Source organism: Mobula birostris, chromosome 14, assembly GCF_030028105.1.
Source record: "Mobula birostris isolate sMobBir1 chromosome 14, sMobBir1.hap1, whole genome shotgun sequence".
Lineage (NCBI taxonomy): Eukaryota > Metazoa > Chordata > Chondrichthyes > Myliobatiformes > Myliobatidae > Mobula > Mobula birostris.
The window spans coordinates 58,994,358-59,009,206 of record NC_092383.1 but is presented as its reverse complement, the minus strand read 5'-3'; the positions used below and the strand labels follow the sequence as shown (position 1 = coordinate 59,009,206).

Genomic DNA, 14,849 nt, shown 5'->3' with positions numbered 1-14,849 from the left:
GTTTTTAACTGTTGCTGCTGAAATAATTTCCCACTTGGGATCAATAGAGTACTTATTATTATTATTATTATTAATATAAAGATCTTGGTCAAGGCCCTAGCAAGGTCATCTCTTGCCTCTCTCAAGAACCTGGAGTATAACCCATCAGATCAGGGGACTTTTCCACATTAAGGTTCCTCAAGAGACCTAGCAGCACCTCCTTCCTTATCTCAGAATGACTCAGCACTTTATCATGCTCCATGATCTCACTCTCCTGTGTGTTCTTCTTTGTGAATACCGCCCGGCGCAAAGTACTCAAGCAATACCTTGACCCATTCTCTGTCTCCAAGCATTCCCTCTTTTATCCTTCAGTGATCCTTCCTTCCCTAGTTATTCTCTTGCTCTTGATGTGTAAAGGTTATGTTTTAAGGAAAATATAGAGAAGGTGGTATGTACTAAGCTGAGACCTGATGAAATAATCCCTAACAATGTACACAAGTACTTTAGTGAGGATGTTTAATTTGAAAAAGTTCATTTTTAATGAATAAAATGCTTTAAATTGATGAGAACAGAGATAGAAAAAGTCCAGAGACAAAAGAGACAGCAAGTGCTAAAACTGGATCAAAATAACAGAATGCTGGAAGAGCTGTTTGGGTCAAGCAGTATCTGTGAAGACAAAAGGTGTGAGTTGCTGGTTTTGGGTTGAAAACTCTCTACCTGGATTGTGTGGGATCAGGAAAGATTACCAATACATTATAATATGGTGGCGGGTGGGAGGGGGATAGACACTGTTAAGTGGTAGATGAAACCAGATAAGGAGGAAATGACAGGCAGAAAGGTGAACAGAAGGAGAATAAAAGTAGGTGGACTGGCAAGTGTGTGGGGGTGGGGTGGTGAGAACCCTGGGGCTGTGGATTATCTGAAATTGGAAAACACAGTGTTCATTTATTTGATAGATGGATTTCAGAAACTATCTATATGGAATATAAGATTTCATTCTTCAAATTTGTACTTGGTTGCTTTGTGGCAAGACAAGTGGGTCAATGTGAGAATAGGAAGAAGAGTTAAAAATGCACACAGCCGGAAGCTGAGATGGCTGATATGGGCAGAACTGCTGAAGGATCATTTAGTCTACACTTGGTTTCACCAATGTTCAGGAGGCCACATCATGACCAATGAATGCAGTAGACCAGGGTGGAAGATGTGCAAGGGAACATGTCCTTCCCTGGAAGACCTGTTGAGGTCCTTGGTTAATGGTGAGAGAGGAGGCGAAGAGACAGGTGATACAGCTGAAGGAGTCTATGGGTGAGACTGATGAGCAAAGCATGAAGTCACAGGCAGAGTGGTCTGCAGGACAACACAGAGAATGCAGGAAAGGCTGTTAGTTTTATTTGCATTTCAGCTATAATGCTGAATGTACACCAATGTTTCGAATCCATCTGTTCCGGTACATTAATAGCATTCTCATTTACCTAATCAAAAGGAAAGTTACACAGGGCTCTACAGACCACAGAAGACAGGACAAATCCTATCTGGACCATTACTATTCCAATAATGTCCTGTCAAACAACAGCAAACCCTTGAAAAGTATTGTTGGCCTTGGCTGTCAAGTGCAAATTACTCACCAGATTTGGATTCTGCCAGGAACAGTCTGCACAGATTTTTTTCCCTTTATGTCAAAGGTGATGAAAAGTGTGGATCAGAATCCTTGATAATAAGACTATGTTTTCATAAAGAGTTGAAGTAAAAACTGAAATCCATAGACATCAGAGAGCATCTTTGGTAATGGTTGTTGGAAGCTGGTTGTGTTTTTTTTCCAGTACAAGTGCAGGAATTCCTTAGCATGTTAAGTGCAATGACTTTCACACACCTTCCTTCCATTGCAGTGCCAGAAGTAGGGATATTCACTGATTACTGCACAATTTCAAACTTCTATTACACATGTGACAACACACAAAATGATGGAGGAACTAGCAGGTATAGCAGCAATGGACTATCAATGTTTTGTGCTGCAACCCTTTCTCAGGGCTGGAAAGAAAAGAAGGGGTGAAGCCAGTATAAAATTTGGAGGAGGTGACAGAGCAAGAGCTGGCAAGTGATAGGTGAATCCAAATGAGGGGAGAAGATGGACAGATAGGTCTCATTAGACTTAGGAAATCTCAATTTTACAGGCAGATGGAATTTGATTCCCAAATTTTCCTTATGCATTGACTGTTAGTAATGACCAGTGTAATTGGAGAATTAACCAATGTCCTTTCTTTCAGGATTGAAGGAAAAAAGTGTGGACAGCTTGGTTTTCGAAACTCTCATTCCTAAGCCAATGATGCAGCATTACCTCAGTCTACTGCTTAAACATCGAAGGCTCATCTTGTCAGGCCCTAGCGGGACTGGCAAGTCCTATTTGTCCATTCGTTTGGCTGAGTACTTGGTTCAGAGGTCAGGACGGGAGGTTACGGATGAAATCATTGTAACATTTAACATGGATACACATTCATGCAAGGTAATTTTTAGATATTATTTTTCAATATGTAATTTTGAATGATTTATTACATTTCCTTTATAATGCGTGTGCACGCGCATGCGCGCGCGCGCACACACACACAAACAGAGTGTTTTGGTTAATTACGTCATTGGTTAATTGAGAAGTCGCTTATTTGGGATAACTCTTAAAGAACAAAAACTAATTGAGAGAATAGACTGGATTCCCTTAGCTTATTTTGACAAGTGACTGTTGCCAAACAGTTTCTAACTAGCGGCAGTCACATGCACGTGTGAACTTTAGACAATACACTGCTTCAAGCGAGCAGTTTTTAATTAGTGTTATTTGTGTGTGTTTGTGCTCAAAAAGCAGTGACAGTTGGCGCGAAATAAGCAATAAGACAATTCAGAACAGTTTTGCTCATGCCAGTTTCAAGCATTTAGGCTGGAGAAGCCAGGAATGGCCAGGAGTGAAAACTAAACGATTTCACTACTTCAGCAAGTTAGGACCTACGAAGGAGTTGAAGGTGTTGACAATCATCTGGAAAGTTATGATGAAAATGCAGATTTGGAGGATGCAATCATCAAACACATTGTATGAAGGCAATAGGTGTCTGAACTGGTTTTGTTCTTTTCTAGATTCAAGATTGTTTAATGTTGTTTCCTGCACACAGTGTAAAGGAGAACAAAATAATTGTTACTCTGGATCCAATGCAGCACAAAAAAACCCAGAAAATATAATGAACACAATAATAATAATAAAAACACATAGTAAATATAAGACAGCTTATATATTTTATGTAGCTTGTTTGCATGTCCATAAAGTCACACCAAAATGTACATAAGATGACTGATAGAAAATAATAAAGTAGTGGTGAAGTTAGTGGCTAGAGGTGTTGATCAGCCTTACTATTTGGGGAAGGTTACTGTTTTTGAGTCTAGTGATCCTGGTGTGGATGCTACATAGCCTCTTCCCTGATGGGAGTGGGACAAACAGTCCATGAACAGGATGATGTGTGGGATCCTTCATGATGTTACTGACTGTTGTCCGGCACTTTTCTATATACATGTCCATGACGGCAGGTAGACTGGTACTGGAGATGCATTGGGCAGTTTTAATTACCCCTTATAGAGCCTACCTGTCCACTGCCGAGCAGTTTTCTTACCATGCAGTGACGCAACATGACAGGGTGCTCTCTGCTGTGCATCTATAGAATGACGTGAGTATGGATGTGCATAATCAAGCTCTCTTCCGCCTCCTCAGAAAGTGGAGGTTGTCTGTGATGTGTGCTCCCAGGAGTTTAAAACTGGTTACAGATGCCGCTGATGCATGTGAGTGGTGCGAGTTCTGAAGTGGATAACCATCTCTTTTGTTGACGTTAAAGAAGAGGTTATTTGCACCGGGCCTCGAGCTCTTCCACCTCCTCTCTGTAGGCCATCTCATTATTGTGAGTGTTGAGCCCCACCATTGTAATGTCATCAGTGAATCTGACAATGTCATTGTTCAGATGTCTGTGGTTAGGAGGTCCAACACCCCGCTGCACAGTGGTGTATTTAGACCAAAAAGTAGGAGATTGTTCACCAAGCTCTGTAAGACAATAGTGTTGAATGGCAAACTGAAATCCAGAAAAAGCATTCTGGCTTAAGTGTCCTTGTTTTCTAGGTGTGTCAGGGTCAAGCAAATGATAGAGGCATTTGTCATAGAGTGCTTCTGCTGTTAGACATATTGTGAGAGTCCAACATGGCAGGAATGGAGTTTTTGATATGTGCTGTTATCAACCGTTCAAAGCACTTCATGATGATTAGCATCTGTGCCAGCAGGTGGTAGTCATTTAATTCTGAAGCTATAGGCTAGAGCTCAGGGAAGATGGTGGCTGATTTAAATCATGTGGAGACAGCAGGCTGGATGAGTGAAGTGCTGAAAATGTCTGTGAAGATGTCAGTGTGCCGGTGAGCATAGTCCCTGAGTACTCAGTCTGGGATAGTGTCTGGCCCAGCCGCTTTACTGGTGTTGACTCTCTGCAGATTCCTCATGTCTGCTGCTGTTACAGACAGTGGCAGCTCAGTTAGAAGGGGAGTTGCATGCTTCAAAGTGTGCATTATAATGGTTCAGAGCATCAGGGAGAGAGGGCGTCACTGGTACAGTCGATACTGTTTTTCCTTGATTAGTCAGTGATGCCTTTGATGCTCAGCCGCATAAGCCAGGGATCGTTATCAGAAAGGTGTTCTACAATTTTTTTTTTACGAAGGTGGGCTTTATCCCTCTTGATGCCTAAGGTGAAGTTTCTCCTAGCTACTCTGAAAGTTGTTCTGTCACTGGATTTGAAGGCAGCATCCTGGGCTTTTAGTAAAGAGCATGCCTCTGTTTAGCCAAGTTTCTAGTTGGGCTGTGAGATGACCATTGTGGAGGTACCAATGTTGAAAACACATTTAGTGATGGAGTCTGTGACGGTAAGGCATATTCCTCGAGGTCTGTGTCTGCTCCGCTTGTGGTGGCCCCCTGCTGCCAATTGGTGCGTTCAAACCAATCCTGAAGCATAGAGATTGTTTCTTTAGGCCATGCGGTGAAGGTCCTCTTGGATAGTTTCTCCACTTTCAGCAGTGGTTGGTATGCTCGCATTAACATCATGGACGTGTCGTCAGAGAGGCCAGGATGAGAGCATGGGATGGCTTTGTAAGTACTGTGCCAATTTGTATAAAGATGGCCAATCAAATTTACAGTTAATCTAAAGAACACCATAGCATACACTGGATGAATTCCTCCATTAATAATTATCAGGAACCAATACATAGTTTTATAGTACACAGTAGTATTGGTAGTGTCCTAATTTGTTTTGCATTTCATTTAAATGTATAATTGATTACTCAGTTAAATGGTAGTTTGTCTTTTTTATGCTTTTTTAACTATGTTCTTGAAACTTTGGCTAACTAGGGCAGCTGCTTAATTGGCCCAATGTGTCTCAATTAACCGAAATCCACTGTGCGTTTGTGTGCGTGCACGCATACATGTATGTATACACACACACAAACCTCTGCCCCAATTAACTGAAGTTTTGTGGAAATAATTATAAAGATATAAAAAATACAAACACCAGTTAACTGAATAACATATTATGTACTTAAGTGAAATACAGGACAAATTAGAACACTACCAATGCTTTTACAGTACTATAAAACTATGTATTAGTTCCTAATAGTTATCAATGGAGGAATTAATTCATCCATTGTATGCTGCCCCATATGAGTTTAGATTATGAGGACACGTCCTCTTTTATTGTCATTTAGTAATGCATGCATTAAGAAATGATACAATATTGTCCAGGAAGGGGTAGTTCCTCTGATGAAGAGGCTTGTCGTGTCCATTCTGGGGCAGCTCACTCGCCTTTGGTCCCCACCAGACCCTCAGCTCTCATCTGTGGCTCCAAGTAGCTGTCTGCATGCGACAGCAGCCACACCCCTTTGGCAGGCGAGCTAAACCAGCTGAGGGTAGCCAGTAGGCCTGATACCCCAGTGCCCAAGCCTATGATGTCAGCTCCAGCAGACTGGGTGGATGAGATCAACAGTAACATATAATGGTCAAGAAGGCAGTCTAACTGCCAAACAATTTCTCTTTTTTTTTGTAACTTATTTTTATTGAATTTCATCATCAAACAAACATTTCCATAAGATGTATTTCAGATACTGTACATATATATCATATAATCATAGTTGTCACAAATCTCCACTTAATATTTATCTGAGGTATACACTTATAGAAAGGAAATTTCATATGATTGACGCTAGTGAGAAACTGTTTGGCAATGTTCTGCTGTCCCAATTAAGCAGTATAGTGTCACAAAAAACAAAGGGAATCCTGCCAGTTTTCTTGATTAATATCTGTTGTGATTTGTCCCAAATACGTGGCTGCCCCGATTAACCAATGGACCAATTTACTGGAATCCACTGTATATTCCTATATATGAAGATACAAAGAGCTTGAACGAAGATTTATTTTTCTTTGTGTTCAATTCATCTACAGTAGAGTCAAAGGTGTATTTTATCTCAAACAGCAAGCTTCCACATTCACTTTTTTAATCCTGTGAGCTAATTTGGCAGCTATATTTTTCAAAGTCTTGTGGTCCATTGTCAACATCCAGTGTAGCTGAGTAGGTGAGGCAATATAAGAAATAAGACAAAGGAAATGAAAGATCCTAATTTGCCAAAATGATGGATCAGGATTTCCTGTTCACCAGGTAAATGCACCCAGATATCCCTCTTTTTTTTAATGTAATGAGTAGAAGCTCTCATAGATGGGGACAACTAGAATTGCTGTCAATTGAACAAGGAGAGCACTTGAGTATCTACCAGCTGCTGGGGTCCAGAAGCTCAGAATAATGACTTGATGGGAAGATTGTTTTCCTTGCAACAGTCAAAGACGTTGTTAGCGGCAGACACAAGGACGTTGCCTTGCTCTCATTTGTCTCTATGGTTTCTTCAAAGGGGAGAGTAGCGCTAAATCATCAGCCACCAGGATATCAATAGGGCTATTAGAGCTAAGGTCCAGAGCAAATAAATGTAGTTGCTAGCTACCCTTTACTAATAACCCAACTGCCCCCCCCCCACCAACAATGGGACATTAACCCTCAATAAATCCAGGAGCAAATTGCCTCCATGAGACTGAATTTTTGATTTACAAAATTAACTAATTTATTCTGTGTTATAGGTGTGTTTTGAATTATTGGTCCTTTGATGGGTAACAGTTTATTTGCTTAATGGTTGAAAATCAATGTCATTCATCTTAGTTGTTCAATAAGAGCCACATAAGGAAGGTTTAACAAATGATTTTAGTTCTTTTTATTATACTCCCTGTTTTGGTGGAGTTAACTCAAAGTGGATCTAGACATTTTTGCCACATAATAATCTCTCACAGAATTTAATTTGGAGAACATTAACTATATAGGATTTTATGTTCTTTTGAATTAAGTTTGTGTTTAAATTTTGGGGTCAATGAATTTTTGTGCATTTTCCAAATAAATCAGTTTAACTTGGTTGATATAACAGTGCAAGCAGAAAAAATACAGTAAATGGACAATTGTGGCATGATGCTAAATTCACAGGATTCATTTTGTTCCAGAGTCTCCAGTCACTATATGAAAACGTAACTGTGAAATGAAAAAATTGGAGACCAGTTCTGTAACGTTTGGCAATGCTAGTTAACTCCCAATTACATTTAATAGGATTAGTCACACTCCAAGTTGCAAACACTCATGTATGCCAGAAACCGGAAGAAATTATTTTCTTTCCATGGCCTAATGGAGATTGTTAAAATTATTAAAGAGTTTGGTAGCATTAACTAGGCAAGACAAGTAAGACAAAGATTAATATCCGTAAAATAAATACAGTGACGAATTCGTGGTAAGTATTTTTACACCAAGGGAATGATTGAAATCTGAACCTCCCTATCATGAATCATTTAGAATTGCATTAGTGTACTTTGAAAAACTGGAAGAGCATGTAAGTGAATAAACCAAAAGTTAATGTGTTAAGTGGAAGCCTCTGTGGAATATAAAGATAGTGCACAGAGATTTTCCCAAATTTAATAGTACGTTCAGTGTTATTTTATGTAAAGTAGAACCTATTGTGCAGTGATTTGAAAACACATATTGAAATAGCTTCATTTGAATATTGTTATGCAAATGTAAAACCTGACTGTTATTCCAGTGAATTACCACCTCAGTTAAAATGTGAGCTAAGGGGATCTGTTTTAAAGTGAAATGATAGTTTGCTTAGTATTCAACCACCTCAAGCCCCATAAACCTTCACTGCTTACTGTATAGAGTGGATTCCAATTAATTGGTTAATCAGGGCAACCACTTATTTGGCACAACTCTTAAAGAACAAAAATTAATCCTTAAAATAACCAGGATTCCCTTTGTTTATTTGAAGCACTATGCCGCTTAATTGGGACAGGAGATTGATGCCGATCAGTTTCTAACTAGTGACAGTCATGTGTGCTTGTGTGGCTGTTACACACTACACTGCTGAAAGCAAGCAGTTTTTAAATCGTGTCAGTTGCACGTGTTCATGTTCAAAAAGCATTGACTTTTGTCAGTGATAGTTGGTGCAAATAAGCAGTAAGACAATTCAGAACAGTTTTGCTCACTGCGGTTTCAGGCGTGGAGATGCCAGAAACAGCCAGAAGTGTAAATAAAATGATTTCAAGGAGTTAAGAACTGTAAAGGATTTGAAGGTATCAACAATCATCTTGAATGTCACACAAAAAAATGAAGATTTGGATGATGTAATCATTGAAAGCATTGTATGAAGACAGTATTTTCTGCACTAGGTGTCTGTTGATTTTGTTCATTTACAGTCAATCAAAAGAACACAGCAGGGTGCACTGGATGAATTCCTTCATCGGTAACTATTAGGAACTAATATGTAGTTTTATAGCACTGTAGTAGTGCTGTCATTTGTTCTGTATTTAATTTAAATACTTAATTTGTTACTCAGTTAAATAGTAGCTTGTCTTTTTTGTACCTTTTTAAGTATTTCCATGAAACTTTGGTTAATTTGGGCATCCATTTAATTGGTCCAAAATACGCTGGTTCTGATGTGTCCCAATTATTCAGAATCGACTGTATATAGAAGTCACAAATTTAAACACATTAGTTCTGATAGGCTCTACATGTCTTATAAGCTAAGCAACATTACATAACAGTACTTGCGTAATTTTATGATCCCTGCAATATAAAATTGATTGTGTTTTTACATTTCCCTTATAGGATTTGCAGCTATATCTTTCCAACCTCGCCAATCAAATTGACAGAGAAACTAGTACAGGGAATGTACCATTGGTAATAATACTTGATGACCTCAGTGAACCTGGCTCTCTAAGTGAACTTGTCAATGGTGCCCTTACATGCAAGTATCATAAATGGTAATTATACTTATTTTCACCACTATTTGAATGCTGGTTGCAAAGGTAATTATATTCATTGCTGGTGCCAGTGGTCACGATTTACTCTTAAAACTACACCAAACATATGATATAGCATTTTTTCCCAATGCATTAGATTCAATTTTATTCTAAGCCAACCCATGAGAATGAAAATGGTTGAGTTAAAATGTGAGCAGAAGTAACATGCATGATACAGTCAATAGAGCAAAAGACAATACAGCTTTTGGGGACCAGAAATCTGCATATATTATAACCCCACCGTAAAGGTAGATACCCTAAAAAATTGTGCAACTACAGTAGTTTAAAAAGCTGTAGATAATATTAAAACTGTCTAACCTCTAGTAGTTATCACATGCACTGCTTATAAAACAGCATGACTGATGCATGTTTTTAAAAGCAGTTGTATCTGAATACATTTCCCTAGGAGTAGTGGATGTATCGTAGTAATCCATTAACGTGAGGGCTCTTTCGGTCTTCTCTAGAGAGATGGTGGTCTCAATTTCCAAGAGGTAATCATAACAACTAAAGCATGATTTTTAAAGATTATTATTGATTTTTGACAAAATATTAGGCATTGATTTCAATTCAGCTTGGTTTCATATTTTGGAATAATAAAATTGATTAATACTATTCTAGTTGCTGGTATGCTAAAATCTGATTTTGACATATTTCTGTTGATAACGCAGATTGTTACAGCAAAGGAAGTTAATATGATACGGGCTGTCAGTGCAGATGGAATATAAATTAGTGGTAGTTACTTGAATCATGAAAGTAATGATTCTCACAGCTCACATACAAAGTCAATATTGTTAATTTTATGATTGTGCTTTTAAGTTGAATTTATTTTATAATTAAATCAGGAGACATCATAAAGAGATAAAGACTGAAAGTGGAGGAGATGAAAGTCTCGGTGTGTAAGAGTTACACCTTGGCCTTTACGGATGCTGCTTCAACCACTGAGTTCCTGCAGTATTCCGTTAGCTATTACAGATTGCACCATCTACAGGCTCTTATGTTTTCAGTAGAAACTATCCTCGCTGCAGGTGGATGAAATAATACCACAAGACAATTTTCACTAATAGCTGATTGCTGATCCTTGGACAGCTGCTCTCTGCTATTGGACTCTTCATGAGGTCTAAAAGCTTCCAACTATTTCCTTACAAATCTGGGAAATCTGCTTGCTTCATGTAAGGCAGGTTTACTTGGTGCAAACCAGTGGTCTTGAAGTTTTCAATAAGATGTTATAGCTACAGACAGAAGTGTAAAGACAATCTAATTCCCACTTTTAACTTAATCGAATTGACTTTGTTGCTTTGTAGCATTCTATTTATTTTTTGTAACTACTGCCACTTATCCACACACAATAAAGAAAGGCATTAAAAACTCTAGGAAGAGAAAAAAACAACTGAAAGTTGTTAAACCAATTTTTCTCCCGAGGCTTCCTAATCATGTCTGCAAGTAGTAATTTATTAGAAATAGCAGATTCTTAAATTTTACTGGGATCTACAAGATTAAATATTACAGTTTATAAACTGGGGTATTATTTATGTCAATGAAAACCTGAATTCTGCAATAATATTCACTTTGGATCTTTGCAATTATGTCACCATCTGGCATTTTCACACAAATGCACAGATCCAATTCCCTTATATAGTCTGACTCTGTTTCACTGTTTCCGAAGACAGTTCTCTTTTACACATGGATTAGATTGCTATTCATTTCTACTTCAATTAAAATATGTTGAATAATATTGAATGTGCAGCAATTAAGAATTATTTAACTATTTTCTCCTCGTTGACTGATACTAAATAGGAATTGTACTGAATGACCAATTTGACATATAATATATACCCACCAAGTATGTTATTTTATTGGTTTTATACAGTAAGTCATGCGAGAGGACTTAAACACTAGCAGAATGCATTAAATGGTCTAGCGAGGTCTATAAATGAGGTTTATACGTTTTGAAAGACAAACGACATTGTTGTACAACGACATAATCAGGTTTATTATCAGAATCAAGCTATCACTGACATTTGTTGTTTTCTGGCAGCACTGTATGATACAATAAAGAAGAATAGTGAGGTAGTGTTAATGGACTGTTCAGAGGGGAAGAAGCTGTTTTTAAAATGTTCACAGTCCTGCACCTCCTCCCTAATGGTAGAAATGAAAACAACAGAAGCATACCAGTTCTTTTTCATTATTCTCAGCTAGATAATCAAACTGTCTGGCAACACAGTAGAATTGGCTAGAAATTGGACTCATTTGCACACATTCCACACATCTTACATGTAAAGCTATCTACAAATGTTAAATTATTTTAGCAATTATTTCCAGTTTGAGTAGTGATCGTTAAGGAAGCAAGTGTCAGTGCAGCTAATGTTTGCCTGTCATCGGCTGCACATCCAATGATATCATAGACCTCACAATGCCTGTTTCATCCACTGCCAGCAGAAATTGGAAATGTTATGGAAAATCTACACTCTTCATTGTTAACTGAACTGCAGCATTTGGGAGCAAGATGGCAACTACAGGATCTGCGTCATCACATCAATCTCTTGCCCAGAACATTGTTGCAGATCCATTGTACAGTAGACAATATAATTTACTATAGTTCCCTTCACTGGTCACAGCATTTTGTTATCTTATGATTTCCTGGTCCTATAAGCTGCTTTTCCTGGGTCCTTGAAGAAATACCAACATACAGCAGCTGGGAACCATTTGCAGTAGAGACTTACCCTTCCCCACACCTTTGTGGCTGCCCTGAGAAAATTCCTTAAGTGAAAATACAGCACATTAGTAACTCAGCAGCAATGATTCATGCACTCAGGTCCTGATTGGAACAAAGCAGGTCCTATCGTAACACACAAATTTACAAGCAAAATGCCATAACACTAAGTAGCGTCTGTCTTTGTCCAATTCTATGATTTTTTTGAGGGGAACCTGAACAAAATATATAGCACAAACTTAGTACATGAAAAGGAGATGAATGTCAGTATCTAAGCAAGCAATTCTTATCCTTATATCCAGTCAGCGTTATAATTGGAGAAAGTTGTGCTTTATTATTGAAGCAAATTTGACTTTGTTTTGCGGAGAAACATAGTTAAACTCTGGTTACATAAGAACATGAGAGATAGGAATAGGAATAGGCCACCCGTTCCTTCGAGACTGCTCTACCAAGCAGCAAGATCACAGCTGATCTCCTACCCAGTGCCATTTGCCTGCACATATTTAGATTTAGATTCATTTATTAATTGCATGTACAAACGTTTGTACATTGAAACATAGAATATAGAACAGTACAGCACAGTACAGGCCCTTCGGCCCACAATGTTGTGCTGACCCTCAAACCCTGCCTCCCATATAAACCCCCACCTTAAATTCCTCCATATACCTGTCTAGTAGTCTCTTAAATTTCACTAGTGTATCTGCCTCCACCACTGACTCAGGCAGTGCATTTCCACGCACCAACCACTCTTTGAGTAAAAAACCTTCCTCTAATATCCCCCTTGAACTTCCCACCCCTTACCTTAAAGCTATGTCCTCTTGTATTGAGCACTGGTGCCCTGGGGAAGAGGTGCTGACTGTCCACTTTATATATTCCTCTTAATATCTTGTATACCTCCATTATGTCACCTCTCATCCTCCTTCTCTCCAGAGAGTAAAGCCCTAGCTCCCTTAATCTCTGACCATAATGCATACTCTCTAAACCAGCTTTAAGGTAAATCTCATCTGTACCCTTTCCAGTGTTTCCGTATCCTTCCTATAGTGAGGTGACCAGAACTGGACATGGTACTCCAAGTGTCGCCTAACCAGAGTTTTATAGAGCTTCATCATTACCCCGCGACTCTTAAACTTTATCCCTTGACTTATGAAAGCTAGCACTCCATAAGCTTTCTTAACTACCCTCTCTACCTGTGAAGCAACTTTCAGGGATCTGTGGACACGTACCCCCAGATATCTCTGCTCCTCTACACTACCGAGTATCCTGCCATTTACTTTGTACTCTGCTTCGGAGTTTGTCCTTCCAAAGTACCTCACACTTCTCCGGGTGGAACTTCATCTGCCACTTCTCAGCCCACTTCTGCAACCTATCAATGTCTCTCTGCTATCTTTGACAATCCCCTACACTATCTGCAACACCACCAACCTTTGTGTCGTCTGCAAACTTGCCAACCCACCCTTCTACCCCACATCCCGGTCGTTAATAAATATCACGAAAAGTAGAGGTCCACGAACCGATCCTTGTGGGATACCACTAATCACAACCCTCCAATCCGAATGTACTCCATCCACCACGACCCTCTGCCTTCTGCAGGTAAGCCAATCCTGAATCCACCTGGCCAAACTTCCCTGAATCCCATGCCTTCTGACTTCCTGAATAAGTCTACCGTGTGGAACCTTGTCAAATGCCTTACTAAAATCCATGTAGATCACATCCACTAGACTACCCTCATCTATATGCCTGGTCACCTCCTCAAAGAACTCTATTAGGCTTGTTAGACACGATCTGCCCTTCACAAAGTCATGCTGACTGCCCCTGATCAAACCATGATTCTCCAAATGCCCATAGATCCTATCTCTAAGAATCTTTTCCAACAGCTTTCCCACCACAGACGTAAGGCTCACTGATCTATAATTACCCAGACTATCCCTACTACCTCTTTTGAACAAGGGGACAACATTCGTCTCCCTTTAATCCTCCAGTACCATTCTCGTGGACAACGAGGACATAAAGATCCTAGCCAGAGCTCTTCCCTTGCCTCATGAAGCAATCTGGGGAATATTCTGTCAGACCCCGGGGACTTATCCATCCTAATGTATTTTAACAACTCCCAACACCTCCTCTCCCTTAATATCAACATGCTCCAGAACATCAACCTCACTGATATTGTCCTCACCATCATTAAATTCCCTCTCATTGGTGAATACCGAAGAGAAGTATTCATTGAGGACCTCACTCACTTCCACAGCCTCCAGGCACATCTTCCCACCTTTATCTCTAATCTGTCCTAACTTCACTCCTGTCATCCTTTTGTTCTTCACATAATTGAAGAATGCCTTGGGGTTTTCCTTTACCCTACTCGCCAAGGCCTTCTCATGCCCCCTTCTTGCTCGCCTCAGCCCCTTCTTAAGCTCCTTTCTTGCTACCCTATATTCCTCAATAGACCCATTTGCTCCTTGCTTCCTAAACCTCATGTATGCTGCCTTCTTCCACCTAACTAGATTCTCCACCTCACTTGTCACCCATGGTTCCTTCACCCTACTATTCTTTATCTTCCTCACTGGGACAAATTTATCCCTAATGACCTGCAAGAGATCCCTAAACATTGACCACATGTCCATAGGACATTTCCCTGCAAACACATCATCCCAATTCACACCCGCAAGTTCTAGCCTTATAGCCTCATAATTTGCCCTTCCCAATGAAATATTTTCCTGTCCTCTCTGA

The 14,849-nt window shown here is 39.4% G+C and overlaps 1 protein-coding gene across 8 annotated transcripts in view; it reads left to right on the top strand.

Annotated features, from left to right (window-relative positions):
* LOC140209923 (neuron navigator 1-like) overlaps positions 1 to 14,849 on the top strand; it is a 672,220-nt gene that overhangs the window by 622,670 nt on the left and 34,701 nt on the right. For all 8 annotated transcript variants that reach the window (XM_072278589.1, XM_072278590.1, XM_072278591.1 and 5 more), the window contains 2 exons: positions 2,244 to 2,479; positions 9,222 to 9,376. In XM_072278589.1, coding sequence (XP_072134690.1) covers positions 2,244 to 2,479; positions 9,222 to 9,376 — 391 coding nt within the window. The remainder of the gene's footprint in view (positions 1 to 2,243; positions 2,480 to 9,221; positions 9,377 to 14,849) is intronic.